This window comes from Propithecus coquereli, unplaced genomic scaffold, assembly GCF_000956105.1.
Source record: "Propithecus coquereli isolate 6110/MARCELLA unplaced genomic scaffold, Pcoq_1.0 Scaffold1, whole genome shotgun sequence".
Classification (NCBI taxonomy): domain Eukaryota; kingdom Metazoa; phylum Chordata; class Mammalia; order Primates; family Indriidae; genus Propithecus; species Propithecus coquereli.
In genome coordinates this window covers 24416268-24435350 of record NW_012133857.1, presented here as the reverse complement: position 1 = coordinate 24435350, position 19083 = coordinate 24416268, and the positions used below count along the sequence as shown (strand labels likewise).

Here is a 19083-nt window from a genome sequence, read left to right as displayed (position 1 = left end):
AAATTCTAATTCCCAAGGTGATGGTATTGAAAGGCAGGAATTGATAGTAGAAGAATGTACTTTGTTTTGTGTGGAACAGAAACTGTTTTAGATTAGAAAAATGTATTCTCTTTGATTCTAACTAATGCTGTTTGCTTCTGTAACCACGCTTGCTTTTAGTTGTTAGTCAGATATAGCTAATCAGAATGAAAAAACAGGGCAGGAGTGACTCCATGACAGGCTGAACTTCCTAAAATGGGCCTAAGTTTCAGTTTCCCCGAAACCGAAACGCGGACCAAAACTGGCGCTGGCGCGAAAATTGAAAATCCCGAGGCTTGGAGCCTCGGGAGTCAATCAGGAGTCAAAACAATCCGCCACTTTCAAAGGAACCAATGGACAAAGGGGGGAGGGGGGATGGTGTGCCCGGCATGTCGTGTGAAACCTGCGTGTCGTGTGCCACCGATGTGTCGTGTGCAAAAGAAAGTATAAAAGCTCACCTTTACCCCAGGGCGGGGTCCTGGTTCATAGGGAGGCCACTGCGTTGGTGCTCTGGGACTTGGACCCTAGCTCGAGCTCGCCAATAAACTCCTTTGCCATTTGCAGCCTCGGTGACTCTGCCTCTCTGTTCCTGGGGCCGAGGGGAACCGGTTCTAACAGCGTGAGGAGGGGGGCCTTGGGAGGTGATTAGGCGATGAGGGTGAAGCCTCCCACCCGGGATCAGGGGCCCGAGAGAGCTGGCTTCCTTTCTGCCAGGTAAGGAAACGGCGAGAGGATGTTGTCTAAGAACCAGAAACCAGGCTCTCATGGGACACCAAATCTGCCAGTGCCTTGAGCTTGGACTTCCGGCCTCCAGAACCGTGAGAAATGTTGGCTGTTTAAGCCATCAGTTTACAGTATTTTGTTAGAGCAGCCTGAGCTAAGACGGGTGGGAGAGGAGGGGGAGGCAGGAAAGGTACACGTTTGAGTGGGCTTTCCAGAACTAGCTCCTCCGGTGGATAAACTGCTCATGTGGATTGTGATGAAATCAGAGCAGAATGATGGAGGGCGTGGAAGGAGCTGGAGGCTTCAAATTCAGGGTTTCTTAACCTAGAGTCTGAAAGCCCACAGCAGTAGCTACCCATGGACTCTGGGCTCTCTGCCCTCCTGACAGAAGTAAAATTCTGAGCACAGTGCACATATGGAGCTTAGCAGCTGGACTCTGCAGCCAGTGCGTCTGAATTTGAATCCTGGATCTGCCACTGTCCATTTATGAGAAAGCTGATGCACTTCTTGGCGCCCCCGATCCACGCTGTGAAGTGGAGTAAGACAGCAGCTACTTCACAGGTTAAGAGGATCACGGGGGTGACTTATGCAGACTGCTCAGAACAGCAATGCATACACAACATTATGGCATACAGTTGGCATTACGTAAGTGCTGTCTACAGAGGTTATTCTCCTTGGGGGAGGGTCCACAGCTTACACCACATTCTCCCTGTGTCTGGGGCCCCCCACGACGTAAAGACGCTCCGGGCTGTACACAGGGAGAGCGGCAGAGAGGGAGTTGGGTCATGTGGTCACACCTTGAGTAAGGAATTAGTTTTCTCCTGAGCTTGAAGGGATGTACCTGGCATTCTTTGCAGGATATCCATCAACTGTTTATAAATTAGATTCAACATGGGTATGTAATGCAGGCTAAAGCAAATGTTCACAGCAAAATCTGAGTAAACAGCAGCAGGTGCTAAAAATTAAAGAAAAATGGATGGAGGAAAACCAGCTGCTTACTATCTTACCCCTGCTCCCCATTTTCAACACTATGAAGTAAAAAAAGCATACCATTATGCTTACTGGTGGGACCTTACTGGTGGGACCCCCAGACCACCCCCCACCATACCTGTGTACACCAGAGGATGCCCTGGGGTTCTTGGTAAAAGGGAAACACTTGGCTGAGAGTCAGAACATGCAGGCATTCCATGAGTTAATCTTCCACTAACTTCCCTACAGCCATTGCCATTTCTTTTTTCAAATATTCAACAAATATTTACTGAGTAATTACTGGGGAAGAAAAGGTAGGTAAATCAGGCCCAGTTCCTGCCCTCATTGAACTGATGGCTGGTGGGAAAGACAGGCCCTAAGAACAAGGCAGACGACACAAGCAAATCTGCAAGCAGGACAAGCAGTGCCAATTGAGCATCCAACCCCAGACAAAGGAAGGGAGGAGTGTCAAGGCCTAAGCTGAGAGTTGGAAGAGCTATCCTGGAGAAGGACCAACAGGAGGGGAGAATCTCAAGGGAGAACCAGTTCATGCAAAGGCCCTGTGGTAGGGGTAGTGAGGAGGAAGCCAGGATTACTGATGTCCAGAGAGCAGGATGGGACATGAGGACAGAGAATGAGGCAGGACAGTGAGCAGTCTCTCTTTGTCCTGTGAGAAATGGACAGTCCTTGATATGGTTGAGAGAGAGAATGAGAAAGAAAGAAGAATAGATGGACAGACAGACAGGATCAGAGTAAGGAAATGAGTAGATTACTCTGGCTGCTACATGGAGAAGACCAGAGAGGATAGCAACACTGGTCGATAAAAACAAAACTTAGGAGGTTACTGCAGTCATCCAGCAAAGAGACACTGGACAAGCTGAGCTGGAGCAACCTCAGATGATCTAGAGATGACAAGCCATGGGATTATCCTGGGTCTCAGTTAACTCAGGGCTGAACTGAGCAAGATGAACAAAGTGGATTAGTTAAGACTTTAACCATGTAATATAAGACAGATGGAGGCGTCTAGCAGAGAATTACGTACCCTAAAAAAGAGTTCTTCAAAAGTGACCCTCAAAGTTCAGGGTAATTAGTTAATTAAGCTTCTCTACACAAAAACTATTAATAGCCCCTACCACCTGAACGCAGGGCCTGGGGCTGTGGGGATGACAGGAAGGCAATGGAGCTTAGCAGACACGAGGCACAGCTGTATTCCGTGTAGCCAAAGGGAGACCCTGTGAAAAACGTCCAAGTTCAATGCCAGGATTCAGGTAAGACTGGATAGTAACAGGAAGAAAGAACCCAAGAATTTGGGCTTTTGAAATAGGAAAATTTATAAAGGGAAGAGTGAAAGCTCACTTAGCATTCCCACCAAAAAAGAATGGGTTTTTAAAAATTAAACTTAAATTTTCTTTTTTGGGTAACCTTAAGCTAACCAGAGATGCCCCAGGGTATTACAAACACAGGGCTGGGCACACACAATGTAAATGATGCTGTGCACCCAGATGTTTCCAAACATCTGTCTACTTGGCTGATATTTTGTTTTTAATCAGAAAGCTTGGCACCCTCTTTGTAAGCAAAATGACCAATTCACTAGTGACACAAACAGAATTCAGAGTTAAACTGTGATTCAGGAATGAGGACCCCACAATGGTCTCTGGTCAGTGGCCCACATTTACACCTACTAGAGATCATTAAGAACTGAGATGGTGTAGTAGTACTATAATAAAAATAAAAGTAATGATTTGGTAACACGTGAGTTTGGAACCCCTCACAAAAATATACCTGGACAATCATTCATGTATTTCGTTTGTCCAGGCCCTCCCCATCCAACATTATCAGGGACAAGAGAGGTTTTATTAAAATGAGAATATACTTAGGTTTTTGCTATTGACACCAAAATCTACTCCACAGATACGATAAATAAAGACATCTTTTACACTTCGGTTCTCTTCTGTGGCCAGCTCTAAGGAAGGAAGACAGGAAGGGAGAGAAAGGGCCCCATGCTAGGGGCAGAGAGCGGAAACAGGCCCTGAGACAGAGGCTAGCCCCAGGGGAGGCAAATTCAAGGAGAAGACACAAGGGCAAAGTTGGGAGAGAATGAAACTGCAACAAGGCAAAGAGTTCACAGGGAAATCCATGGACAAAGACACATCTAGACCAACAACAGAACAGAAAGAGTAGAAACAGAATAAAAATGAAAGAATAGAAAGACCAGAGTGTCAGAAAGATATGAAGACAGACAGACACACAGACACAGACACACACACACACACACACACACACACACACACACACACACACACACATACATTTCCTGGAACTTTCCTTATTATAAATCTCAAGATTGCTAAAGGCTTCTGCATGCCTGTTACACTTGGGCAACCATGTTGGTATTGTGGAATCACATCTTGAGTGGGGCTAAGCAAGAGAATCCATCAGTTTGGGAAGGAAATCAAACATCATGAAGATCACCACTGAAGGCCGGGCGCGGTGGCTCACGCCTGTAATCCTAGCACTCTGGGAGGCCGAGGCGGGCGGATCGTTTGAGCTCAGGAGTTCGAAACCAGCCTGAGCAAGAGCGAGACCCCGTCTCTACCAAAAATAGAAAGAAATTAATTGGACAACTAAAAATATATAGAAAAAATTAGCCGGGCATAGTGGCACATGCCTGTAGTCCCAGCTACTCGGGAGTCTGAGGCAGGAGGATCGCTTGAGCCCAGGAGTTTGAGGTTGCTGTGAGGATGACACCATGGCACTCTAGCCTGGGCAACACAGTGAGACTCTGCCTCAAAAAAAAAAAAAAAAAAGATCACCACTGAAACCCCTGCAGGGTGCCCATGTACACCGGTAGCCCAGGGCTAGCTCTCAGTAAGGCTCACATCCTTGTCTCCACAGAGGCAGCAGTTAGTTTGAGCGGTGAACTGCAATGAACAAAAGAACACAAAGTGCTTTTCAACTTCAGACGCTCGCTTTACCTTAACCCCGTCTCTAAGCAGAGTGGCAAAGCCACGTCCTCCTCTGACACGTACCTGGGTCACATCCTCAGTTCGGGGAAACAGCGTGTGGAAGTGATGGAGGTCATTAAGATTTTATTTTCCTCTCTGAACCAGCCTGTGATTAGTTTGTTCTTTTCTCAAGTTTATGTGCTCTTAGGGTGCTACTCTACTGTAAACGTTCCAAGACCCCTAGGCAAAGTCAAGTCAATGCCACAGCCTCCTAATCCTTGTCTTAATTTTATGGGCTCAGTAACACTCTAGGAAATGTCTCCTGACCTACCTATTCACACCCACTTTCCCTGCTGTTGATATTCTTGTACTAACTTAACAATCATTTCTTAACTCCATGTGTGCCAGGCACTGTGGTACATGCAGACAAACAGGAAAGAATACAGGCAAAGAAAAAATACAGTAAACCAATATAAAGTGGGAAATGAAAGTAATGTGCATTATGGCAAACACGCTTACTATTTGTCCTTGGTGTGGGATGTAAGAAAAAGTAGTCAAAAAAGGAAAAAAGAAAAGAAAAGGAAAGCCCTCCCAATAGTTAAAATTCACAGGAGGCCGTGGCTTATTAACATACATCAGAAGCTCCATCTAAGTCTTAAATTTTGATCATTTAGCTGGAAGCTAATGCTGGGAACAGCAAGATTGTCTTGAAATGTTCTTGATGAATGCATTATCTTTTCATTCCACAAAAATGAAAGAAAGGGAAATAACTTCAGATGAAATCAAATGGGAACTGGCACAGAGATAGTTATGGCTCCTCAGGAAGAAATAGAGAGATGCTATTTGTCTTGTAAAGATATTTTAGACAGCTTCCAAGAAGCGGGCTAGGTACAACCAAGTCACTCTATTGATTATGCTGGATTGGATATATAGCACTCTCAGGGGGTTAAGACAGATCTGAGCGTTTAAATTGTTTTATGAGAAACTTACTGTCTGTATGCAATAGGCCGCTTTAAATATTAACTTTCTCCATTCATATTTTAATATACAAAAGGCAGAGTCTATTTTACAGATAAGCGACCTGTAAATTTCCATTAGAAAAAAATAAATACTCCCTCCTGAATTTATTTCCTGGAACTATAAGGTTCAAGAAAATACTTTTAGAAAAGAAAAATATGTGTTGCTTAAAAATTAATGATTTAAGAAAAAGAAGTTTTGTCTTCATTGAGGCATGCTAGATAGATATAAAATGAATGACTGTAATGAAGACAGATCATGTGGTTGAGGATATGACTTTTTAAAAACTAAAAAAGTTTGTTTAATTTTTTTCACAATTGTAGATTCACATGTAGTTGTAAGAAATAATGCAGAAAGATACTGTGATCCCTATACATCATTTCCCTTAACTGTAACATCTTTCAAATCTGAAGTACAATGATAAGTGTTTTCCTTTTAAAAACTGGAATTATCTAGGTTGCCTATCAATACTATTCATTGTAGAAATTATCAACCCCACCTTAATTTAGCCTGCACTGATAGGTACTCCTCGGCTGACTTTGTATGATCCAGACAAAATAAACAGAGCAAACGAATCTTTATTTCTCCAAAATGTTGGAAAATTTATGAACTCATTTGGCATTTTAAGATCTGCAGAACGAAACAAGTTACTAGGTTTGTTCTTTAAAAAAAAAAAAAAATTACACAAGTTGATTTCCGCACCCACGTTGCTAAATCACCATAAGTTGAAACTCTATCAAGAGATCAAAAAATCAATTCCGTGTTCTTGTTTCAAATTGCATATAACTGGTTGTCACTTTTTAAAACCCCTCTTACAGAATCCTCTTAGAGTATTTATGAGATATTGGTCTAATTTCATGTCATGAATTTTACAGTAATAAGTAGTTTGAGAAGTAACGAAGATTTACTTCTGCTTCTCAGAACACTATGCTTCTGAAATCTCTGAGACAGATATGTTCGTATTTGGGGAGCTGTGCTTAAAATCAGGCACATGCACTCTGAGATATGCAACAAGTTGTGGATCACTCTAGGAAGTCAGCAGAGTGACAGAGATTGATAATCAGCTTCTGGAAGACCAAGGTCATGAATCAACTTGCATTGAGTGAACCCTACATACGTCTAAAACCTGTCATTGGTGATACCAAGCTGAAAGCTGTCACTGAAACGTGTTATCTTTGCAGAAGGCTGTCAAGCGTTGCAAGTCAAGTAGAAAACGGTATCAGAGAGCCCAGTGAATTGCCTTTGGCAGGCTCCTGGAAGGTGGCACTGAGGCAGCACTCAGCTCCAAGCTCTGATTACGCCCAGTGAGGCAAAGCTCTTATCCACCACATTCAGATGGTCTGAAGATCATATTCCCACTGGGGTTCTCCAAAGAACACCCACATTTGAAATATAAAGTAGGACCAGATCACTGATAAATAAATTCTGAATTGTAACAATAAGCATACAATTTATGTTGGGGGATTACAGAGGTGGGGATGAAAAAATGCTTACAAATAACATTACTGGCTCACAAGTTTTTCCTGAGCAGCTAGCCACGGGGACGAATGAAGGTACAGAAGAAGGTAGCCTGCTAAAAGACAGGGAGAAGAAGTGTTTATGGGGGGATTATAAAGAAGAGCCCAAAGCCCGAAATCACTGTGTTGAGCGGGAAGTAATTCTGTGAACAAGCCTGGCAAACTCAAAGCAATCAGCCATGAATAATTTCAGACAAATGCTGGTTTAAGGAAAGAAAATGGATCCCCAAAGCTGCCCATGCAGCCACGCAGGTTAAAAGAAAAGGCAACTCTGTGACCTGCAACATGAATGGGACTAAAGGGCTGAGAGTGAAGTCATTTTAGCCCAGCATGAGGGCTTCGGGCAGCCCAGGCTCCTGCAAGGGATTGCGAAGAGCGGTTTACAGTGGCACCCTTGGTTACAAAAGGTTCGTTTTAAAAAGAGACTGAGAGAGAGAGAGAGAGAGAGAAAACTTGTTTTAATGGGCTAAAGTTATAAGTAGTCAAGTAATAAGAGGGAAAAGTATCTTTAGGCATCAACAGAACCCCAGGCAGCACGAGGCAGAGATGTAATATAACAGCCCAGGGCTTATTTTCAGATCAGACAGTGAAGCTCAGCAAAGCATTCTCTGCTCCTTCCATGGACAATCTGCTACGTGGTATTTGCACAATAGTAACTGATAGGGAGGCAGCCGTCTGCATCAGCAATGGCAAAAAGATGATGGTGCATATTCACAAATCCCAGAACGACAAGTGGGTAAGTAAAAGGAAGTGGAAGAATCGAATTGCTGGTCTGATGCAAAAAGGGGTTAGACAGTTCATCTGCACTCTGATACAATAACAAGTATTAGCAAAGCAAAGTCTCAAGGAAGAGAAGAATTCCATTTCCAATCGCACGTGTGGCACAATAGACAGAACCAACTGATAGAACTTTCTTTGATGACAGGATGTTCTCTATCTATGCTGCCCAGTGTGGTGTGGTAGTCACTAGCCACAAGTGGCTGATGAGCACTTAAAATGACCCTAGTACAACGGAAGGACTGAATTTTAATCTTATCTAACTTTTAATTAAAACAAACTTAGCCGCATGAGGCTAGTGGCTGCCATACTGGGTAGGTTTCTCAAAGTCCATTCTATGCACCTCACATCTATTAACTCATTTAACCATTACAACCCTATGAGGTTGATACTATATTATTAGCCACATTTTACATCTTTTTTAAAAAACTGCTGCACAGAGTGGTTAAGTAATTTACCCAATGTCACACAGCTGGTTCTTAAACCAAGGGCTGATTTAGGCTTCCTACAGCAACGTGCATTATTTTAAGGAGTAAGTCATGGTTAAGGTCAACACTAGAGACACTCAAAATTCTTTCATATTGAAGTGGACAAGTAAAGAAGCCACAGTCTACCTGTTTTCCCTGTGTTTTTCATCCAGGTTTTGTTAGAAGACTCGTTATCGAAGCCATCAAGTTGCAGTTCTTGGTATTCTTCCCCGACACGCGCATGCTGGTCTAAAATGTCTATAGGAGACTGGTGACGGCCCCCACAGCTGACACTAGACGTGACCCAGTGTTCGGGACCATAGGCACCTGTTGAAAGAAAACCACACTTCAAATTTCATGGCTCAAAGGTAGGGATGGAAGGAATACGACTTAGGAAGTGGAGTACTCCATGTCCCAATGTGTCCCCACTCCAAAGAGGTCAGTGTATTGAAAATGATGGATCAAAGCCATTTGCTTAATGTGGCAAAATTTCAGAAAAGATACGTTACTTAAGATAGTCTTGCTCCTTGATTTGCAATCAAACATTTGCTAACTTTATCTTTAATCAGATTAAGGGAATTACGCAGAAGGGCTGTCAGGTGTTGTTCGCATTTCAGAAAAATTTTAAATAAGTTTTCTAAAATAAGCAAAGCATTTGGTCACAAGAAAGCATCTTAATCAATTTAGCATGTTTTGCTAGTGTGAACAATAGCCTAAGTACAATTTTCTTCTTAGCTCATAAGGGTTTGTAAACTTTAAAAGGGGGGGAAAGCCACACGAGACGGGATAGGAGTCATTACAAATGAGGGAGGCAATGACACAGGTTTTTCCTTTGGCTAATTGTGTGAGATTTCTCAATTTGGTGTGGTTTGCACACTTGGGTGTTAAGGCACTCATCTCTCCTCCTCAATTCCTCTCTCTCATAGGAGGATGGAGTATAAAGTCACCTTCAGATCGGACTCAGCACTCACATAAATAAAGCCTTTTGGAGGGGGCCACACGTCACAGAAATAAAGGAAGAGCGTGCCACCGTAAGGCATAGTGCTAATGGGTACCAATTAGGTGTAAGTACAAAGAACACACCGCATTTGCCTCCCTGCCTTATGTGGAAATGAAATATTGCAGGAGCAGTGTCTATTAAGTTGATGACAAGCTCTTAGATTTTTCTGCACCCTACTTTGAACCTTCGTCACATAACAAAGCAAGAGGAGCTGGCTGAAAAGAAGTAACTTTGCTGGAAAGATTAGGATGAATCCTTTTTTGAGAATTACAGACAGAATACATTGAAACTCCACAATTTTTAGAAGGTAAAATAAACTTCCTGATCAAAAAGTTTAGGGTATGCATATACATACACATATCTTCTGGGTTTTGTAGCTTTAAATATCTATGTTTAATGTTACATACATACGAAAATACTGGTTGGTGGGTGGGTATTTTTGTGCCTTACTATATACCTAGCTTTGTATGATGGAAGATACAAGAAAATCTTGTTTAGTTTAGTGGTAGGTAAGTCTAACTACTAATCTGATTAGTTTAGTAGTGGTTAAGAGCCTACATAGTGACCATTCTGCCACCACACAATCATGTGCCATGGCTTTCCCCATGTCCCCTAAGTCTGATACAGCTCACAGCAGAAATAAACAATGGTACCATGAAAAAAGGGACAATCACAGAAAACCTTTCAGTCATGGTAATGGAAGCTTCCCGGCTGCGAAAGCAATTGACATAGCTCCTTACAAATGATTCACATTCTTGCTGTCTGCCAAATACCTCAGTCTCGCTCTAACTCCTGGGTCATTTTCCTTAATCCTTATCCCCAAAACTAAGATAAAAACAGACTGTCAGAAAGAACATGTTAGCTGATTGGCAAAGGTCTAGCAACCTTGGGGCACATTGATAAGGGCCATAAGAGGAGCAAAAGTTAAGATCACCATTTTCTTTACTGTAGAGCTCCAACTATATTAGGAAATGTCAAGGTCTTCTCACTGGTGTAAAATCCCCTAACACTCTGATGAGTCACAGAGGGACACACTGTGCATTTGCATTTATTTTAGCCAAACTTTATTTTCACCTTGAATCTATCTAGTTGTAGGAAAAAAAGGAGGGAAAGGGGGCATAATGAATGTCTCTAATTTTCCTGTCCACAGTTTAAATTTTCTTCCAGATGCCAAAAGAATCCACTGAAAAACCGAATGCAATGATTGTTGATCTATCGGATGGCTGACCAAAATACGAATTTTGGTTAACCACAATTGGTTCTGTATGTCCGAATTATGGAAACTAATGTTTTAATACTTGTGTGAATGTGTGTATAAGTAAGATGCCTTCTTGAAACTTACTAGTGAAATAAAAATCATATTCAATGGAAAAAAATTGTATGGGACACAGTAAAATAACTCCAAATATATATGACTCTGACTAATAAATGCAAGTCATCATTTGTAAGAACACAGTTACCTGATAATTATCCTACAACTAGTAATAATTTAAAAAAAATATTCTGCAATGTCAGAAAAGTACTTTCCATTCATATTATTTCTCATAACCTTCCAGGCATAGGTGAAATATAATTTAGCTCTGTATAAAAATATAATCAGGGTTCACACCAGTGGCATTCATTTATTCACTGATAACAATCTAAAGATTTAAGCCGACTACATGCTTGCTTTCATGCTTCCACCCAATATATGTTCAAGTGCAATTTTAATTGAAACTGATCTTCCACTTCAGATTTTAAATTAATTCTTCTTTGGAGAGCTTCATGCTCCAGACACCCTTGCCTTGCAAAAACCCCTATGTCATTAGTGGAGGAAATAGAACACTTTTTCCAAGCTTGCAGGTATTGATTACCTATTCTTACATCGAAGCACCATTGCCATTCCACACTGTATAAATCTCTCTGGTGTTAAGATACTTTATAAAAGACTGAGAATTATACCATTAATCATTTGCAGTTGCACAAGTCTCACAGTATTGAATGCTTTGTTTTTCAGAACTTTGAATAAATGCTTCTAAGTAAAAAACATGACACTAAGTAAAGACTGTGGTTAACTCAAACCTAGTTGGCACTGGTGGGGACGGAGGAGCAATTAGCAAGAAGCCTTCCTCTCTCAGGTAAGAAGGAGAAGTCATTTGTACTTTAGTTTCCTCTTACTGACTCTTTCTTAGCACAAGCTGGATATGCGCATTTCGGTAGCGAGACCCCTTGTGACAGCTCACCAACCCTGACATGACAACCTAATGTACAAAGCTACGTTCTCAAAAGGGAAGAGGAAGGGGTCACGGTAGAAACCACAGGGCACTTTGGGCTGCCAAAAGTAATTTCCTGTCCACCTGTTAAAAGTTTTGTAGGAATAGGACCTTGATGGGGATACACTGCCAACCTACAAGTACCATGGGAATCTAACGGTGTTTCTCATTCAACTTAGGATGAAAAATATTTCTCTTTAATGAATTCAATAAATGCATCTGAAACCCCTGGCTAAAGATTTGAACTCAGTGTAAATGTCCCTTTGTGAGGGACATACATACAGAGGTTCTTGGTTTCCTTTGGACTTTATCATCACTACGGCAATTTACTGCTTGTTCTTAAATATCTGTCTTCCCCACTAGTGGTAAACTCTCTGAGAACAGCTTCCTCCTATGTCTTGCTCAACTTCATACCAATGCCTATCAGAGTCGTAAAACGTATTTTTTAGGTACAAATAAATGAATTAAAAGAGATTAAAGAGTGGCAGAGTTCTGCCTCCTAATGACACTACAGTATGCTGTCTGTGCATTATTTTAGTTTTAATTTTACACATCTGTCTGCTGACTTCTTACTAAGTATTCTTCACTTGCTTGGTCTCTAGAGTTAGGATGTCGACTTCAGAAATAAATACTGCTTTTCTTTCTTCATTAATATATTAAATTAGTTTGAGCTGTGACAAGGTAAAACAAGCTACAAATATGTGATGTACATGAAAGAATCTGTGTGCAAATTTAACAAGCCCACCAAAGGAGACTGGTTTTTTTTAAAGAAAGGCTGAGGTAAAACTTTTTCTTTCAATGTCTTTTGTGAAGCATAATTATTTTTAAACCTCTCTTATTTTTTCTGTGCTTTAACAGACCTCTCTAATCAAAGAATATCAATCAAAGAGGAAATTCTGTCTTATTGATCAATCCAACACTGTATTCACTTAAATATACACTCAACGTTGCTTAATACCGGACACAATGCTAAGAAATGGACTCTAGGCAGCAGGGCGGCCCAAGTTCCCTTGGACAACTTGAGCCGCCTGTGGCTCAGCCTCCTCAAGTATACAAAATGAGGTGTCCATATCAAAGGGTAGGTTTGAGGATTATATGAGATAATCCATTTAAAGTAATTTAGAGCATTATCAAACAATACAAGCTTAGTAAGTATTGACAGTATCTGCCATGATGACTGCTTTGGTGTACAAAACCTACAACAGGCTCTCAAGAAATTGACCATACAATGGACAGAACAGATACGTAGCGCAAGCAAGGGCTAATGTAGGTGGCTGCAGGTATTTCACAGTATGCAAAGGAGGTGGCAGGATGGGGGGTGCGGAGTGGGAGTGGGAGTGGGGGTGGCTACTTACAGAGGAGGAAACACTTGAGTGGAGTCACTTCCTGAAGTGCAGAGAAATTTACTAGGCCCTGGGCATCTTAGCCAGGTATTTCCCACTTGGGCAGAAGCCAAGAGTCAAAAATACAGCTGGCCTCTCTGGGAAGTGGAGCTTAATCCCATCTTTGGCTGAATTTAGTGACTTTCTTATAAAGAATTAAGTAGGGAAAGGGAAAAATAGTAGCTTCACAGTGAAGAGGCCTAACAGACACCACCTTAACTAAGTAATGACGATTAACATCCCTGGAGACACTGCCAGGTCCGGCCCCTTGGAGGACTGTTGTCCTGGTTCTTTGGCTCCCTGCTTGGAAGAATCACAAGAGGAACCAGTACAACAGAGTGACCCAGACAAGAAGCAACTCCACACAAACAGTTTTTATTATAGAGACAAAGGGAGCTACGTACAAAGTGAAAATACGTTCCGGAGAGAGGAATGGAGCAGTCTCCACAAGGGGAGAAAGACATTGAGGACTCCCAAGTGGCTTCCTTTTATTAGCCTGGTCGGGGGAGGGCTTACAGGTGTGGGATATTACTAAGTGATTAACAGGTATTCTTATACAACAAGGTTATATCTGTTTATGTTCCACAGGTGTGTAAACCTCAAAACTGCATTTTCCTGCAGTTCCCCATCCCCAGGCCCCCAGGAACCACCCTCTATCTGCCACCTGCAGATTTGATCCCTGCCTAACAATATCATGTGACTAGCATGGACATCCTGATAAGACGTGACAAGATCATGGACATCGTGATAAGGAGGGCATATCACCTCCTTGGTATTCTTTCAAAAAATCCACAACCCTGGTCTAATCAGAAGGAATACATCAGACAAACACAAATTAGGGAACATTCTACAAAATACTCGACAAGTACTCTCAAAAATGTCAAAGTCATGAAAAGCAGGAAAGATTAAAATGAGTTACAACAATAAATGTAGAGTTCCAGATTGAATAGTGGAATCAAAAAAGAAAATTAATGGAAAAACTTGTGACCTCTGAATAAAGTTTACAGTTCAGTTAATAGTAATACAGTGGTTTCCTAGTTGATCCTTGTCAAAAGATCATTCTTTAGTGGTTATTCTGTCAACAAAATGAAAAAAAATGTATAAAACTGCACAAAAGCCAAATAAAACCTAAGTTTTGTTATGTGGGTTGAATTTTAATATCCAGATTTTACTGGATTTACTAGTATGCAGTTAGAGCATGTCTATGGCATAACAGATGAGGGAGATGGGCACTGATTTATGGATAATACGGGAATTGTCATCAAATCCTTTCTGGAAAAAAGGAGTCTGTGCAGAGCAAAGATGCAGGAAATGAGGGACTGGGCTACAGAAAAAACCACCAAGCTCGTGGGTGATATTTCATTATTTAAGGTTACATAAAAACCTTATAATATATAAAGTCGGAGAAATTCTCTTTTAAAAATTATAGTTAAGAAACAACATTATTAGCTTAATTTATGGCTCATTTGTGCACTAAAATAACCCACTTCTACCTCCTTAGTGTGCCATTATCAAGTCAGTGTATTTTTCTCATTTTGAGATGCTACAATTCAGTAGACTAGCATCAAGAAGACATATTTCTACAGTAGGGAGAATAAATCACACAATTGGAGATTAATTCCAACTAGCCTGTTTAAAGAAGACAGAGCTCCCCACGTGAAAATAATGGCAAATACTGTAAATCTGGGCCCAAGTCTGAGACCCTATTTGACGTTCAGTGTTTCTTTCGGGCAGATTTAGCTCAAAGAACTTGGTCAACATGCATAAATTTTAAGCCAATACTAGTTATTCTGTTCAAACAAAAATTAAATAAGTCTGGATGTGGTGGCAGACACCAGTAGCTCCAGCTACTCGGGAGGCTGAGGCAGGAGGATCGCTTGAGCCCAGGAGTTAGAGGCTGCAGTGAGCTATGATCATGCCACTGCACTCCAGCCTGAGCAACATCTCTTAAAAAAAAAGCACAATCAAATAAAAATCTGAGAAAAACATCTTAACTTTGCCCCACCCTGATTCCCAGCAATACTAAGTCCAAATAAGAACAAATATAACTAGTCAGCAATGACTTTTCTACAATTTAAGTAAACTGTCTCACTTCAATATAATTCTCTGTTAATAACTGACCTGAGATAAAAGTTGTAATTTTAGAGCATATAAATCATATTTTTGCCTAAAAGCAAGGATTTCAAATACCTATCTATGATTCGTGTTCCAAAAAAATGGTTTCTTTAAATATATAAAAGGTACTTCGCTGAAAATAAGCATGTACCTTGAATTTATTTTACCACAATAGATCCAAATAATGGTTTCTATTCACTAATGAAAAGCCATTAAAAATAATGAATTCTGTCTAAATCTAATTAAAAACAAAACTAATATACATGTTATGTGCTGTTTCTAGTCAAATATGCTTATTAATGCCACCCTCAATAAACTTATATTAAAAGTATTACCTGGATCTAGGCTTAATATTCTGCATCTTGTTGTCTACTTTTAACCAACAGCAACAATCCAAAAATATATGTATTCATTTTTTTACCTACTATTATAATGAATGCTTTTTCTCCCAGATCTGATACACATCTTTAAATTATTCCATTTTTTAATTAAAAAATTTTATGGGGTTTGGCTAACAATTCTTTTGCATTCTCCAGTACTGGTAGCTTAATTACCTTTTGTACATTTATTCTTACGTATATGAAAAAGTGCTAAAAGGCATTCATGTTGTTGCTTGCCACTATTTTCACTTTATTTATGTTTAATTATGAAGTTGTTCAACTTTGCTGATAGAAACATTGTAATTTTTAAACTGGTATTAAGGAAATATAAAGTTATCTTCCAGATAATAAAATATGCTTCCAAATTTTTTGTTTTTAAATTCCAGGTGTAAAAACTTCATTCTTTCATTTCAAATCGATAATGTGCTTTAAGGAAACTTATCAATGACTGCCATAACACCAGAAATAATGCCAGGCAATAACACCAGGAATAAAAACCACTCTGTTCGTTTTTAAATACCAACTATTATTTGTCTAATTTCCCAATGTGTCTATTTCAGAACTGGATGTTAAAAACGAATTTCAGGTAAAATCTGATACAGTACTAATCTCTAAACTGGGGGTCTCAGATTCTAATTCTGATGGTGAAGCCATCAGGAGTCTATTTTACTATTCTGAAAAAAGAGGGTATTACAAAGAATGAAGACAGCAATAATGGCTGCCTTTTAGTTCTGAGCTACAGACCTTGAGTCTGAATAGAGGCTCAAAAGGAGTTGACTGATTAGTGATGCCTGCATGGGTGTGTAACATGACAGTATTAAAGCATGCACCATGAACACACATGTAATTCACACACTGGAGGACTTTAAAGGTCCTTCAAAGTCTGTTTAGATATATGAATCTTTCAAGTTAAATCTGCCCCACATCCAAACATTCAATAACAATTTCTACCACTAATTGGGCTCATTTATTCACTCAAAATCTAACTAAGTGTGGCTCAGAGTTAGGCTAACTTCATTGCTGCTTCTTGTAGATACAACATGGAATTGGTTACAAGAAGCAGCATCTGAGCTATTTATTAACAATTAGCAAGAATTGGAAATTCCTATTGTCCAATGCCAAACATCTTAAATGTTTATAAAAGTGGAGAGAAGCTGGTTCTAGACCTGAAGTTTTCAGCTTTCAAATCAGGTACTTCTTCAAGTAGTCAATACTCTTTATTTGACAAAGGTCTGTTCTCTTAGAATTCTGATTGCCCATTAAGACACAACAGAAACAACTGTCCAAGGACTAAAAAGGTCACATGGCGCAGTGGAAAGAGCACTGGGCAAGAGCCGGCAGCTAGAGTTCTAGTTCAAGGATGGCAATGAGCTTAAACTCACATGCTGCTGGCTCCAAATGGCTCACAGATTGTATGACTAGTCATTGATAAAGACAAGATCAATCAGCAATGTCTACCAAGGGGGACAGCTATGCCACATATTTGCTCCTTCCATTCCAGTTTTCACTCCGGAGAGTGGAGCTAAATGGAACAGTGGTCACGTTTTATAAAGATTCCATTTCCTTCCATGTAAATTACAGAGTTACATTAGATCATCAAAAAACCGTGAGTTCTAAATTCCATAAGAGCACTTCCTATAATACCTGGATGAATCGAATAGGCACATAAAATATCTGTTGATAGTTCAGCCAACCTCCATCCAATACCTTCCTAAAAGTATACACAGGGATGCAGTTTTATTTAAAGGATTAAATAAATCATTACACTCAGAGCATGTTCAACAGTACTTGTCACATACTAAGTGCTCAGCAAACATGATTATCTATATTTTCTTGCAGGAACCACATGCAAACTCTCAGGTCTGGATGGCATGACCCAGGCCCAGATCCAGAAACGGTACCTGACTGGTCTTTGGCAATTTGTGGAATCCCATCTTCCTTGACAGGAGATTGATTCAGGAAAGGGTGTTAATCTAGGCCTACGCCAATTAGTGCATGGAAGATTGCTCTGGCCAGAGAGACTGGTTTAGGTTGGGACTATTCACAAGGCAAGGCCCAGACTTTTGTCTTGAGCCTGGAGGGTAGTATTTGTCCTCCTCCCTTGCATGTGAATGAAGGAGGAGGAAGGGAGGGGACTGACCAGCAATCTAGAGAGAATTGGCTGAAGGCCAAAGCCGAGAAGTACAAAGGCAAGAACAAGAGAAAGTCAGAAGACACAGAGATGGAGACCTGATCAAATCATGCCTGAAATTTAAATTTTATCTCTAGACTTTTCAATTTTAACAGTCTTTGTATTTAAACCCGCTTGAGTAGGCTTTCTGCTATTTGTAACTAACAAATATAGGATATAATCAGAATTTTGGTTTAAAAAGACCAACAGTTAAATTATTCAATGTGTTCAACAATCATCACTAAGATGAAAATGTCAAATTATAAAGATAAAATCAAGAATGCATGCTGGATGGAATATATAAAAATAACATTCCCTATTCCCTCCTCCTTCCTCTGTCTCTTTCTTCCTATCTTCTTTGCCTACATGAGCAGGATCAACTTGAGCAAGGGTTTAAAGATCTCATTTAGACAAAAGGAGAGGAAACAAGCTCTGAAGTCCCTTGCTATAAATTTTTACTCTGGTAACACAGGGGTCATGGGATAAGAATTCATGAAACATTTAATGGGAATAGTTGCCTCTCACTGAAGTTTCTGTCTCAGAGACATGCCACAGCTCAAGCTATTGTGTGGGAAAGACTCGCTAGGTGACCATGCATTATTCTGAATGGTCTTAGCTGCATCTCAGAGAGCAAAACAAAACTGATAGTTACAGTCTGTTTTTAACCTGGCTGAGATTTCCTGTCTTGGTATGGAAAGACTTTCTCACACCCTTACTCTAATATCCACGAGGTTTTGTTTAAATATAAGCTGCTCCAGCTCATGAAAAATTTCAATTACAAGTAGAAAAAGGGAAAAAAATTCCCAGAGACAGGAGTTTGCTTGGGAGGGCTAACAGTCTGTATTCCAATCCACTGACAGAAGGGCTGAGAGGGGAAGACCAAGAGATTAAAAACAGTTTTAGGAGACACTCACTGAACAGCAGAGGGGCCTGGTGTGGATGGCATGCGGGACTAGGAAACACTTCAGAGGGTGCAGACAGGATGATTAACACCCTTCCTGTGACAACTATAAAAGGAGGAATGTATGCTCCAGAAATATATTAACTATTAAATGCTATCTGGGGAAATGTCTAGACATAAAGCTCCACATTTATGCAGTAAAGCCAAAACAGCGTGAGGGACTCAGTGTCCCTCTGTCACGCTGTGACTAGCTGACTTCAACTGATACCTTTCTCAATTTCAATAAATTCATAGTGTAAGTACCTTCCAATAAATGGGACCTACAAAGCAAATTAGAGGAATTTAGCGGAAATACCAGTGACAAAAACTACCTAATCAGAGAACTCTTCCCTGACATAGCTACCTAAAATACCATGCCCATCCACCCTCTATCTCCTTAACCTTGCTTAA

At 40.5% G+C, this 19083-nt stretch overlaps 1 protein-coding gene across 1 annotated transcript in view; it reads right to left on the bottom strand.

Moving 5' to 3' along the window:
• Positions 1 to 19083, bottom strand: part of PTPRG (protein tyrosine phosphatase, receptor type, G) — a 703838-nt gene that overhangs the window by 290782 nt on the left and 393973 nt on the right. Inside the window, exon 3 of the mRNA XM_012665722.1 lies at positions 8581 to 8760. Coding sequence (XP_012521176.1) covers positions 8581 to 8760 — 180 coding nt within the window. The remainder of the gene's footprint in view (positions 1 to 8580; positions 8761 to 19083) is intronic.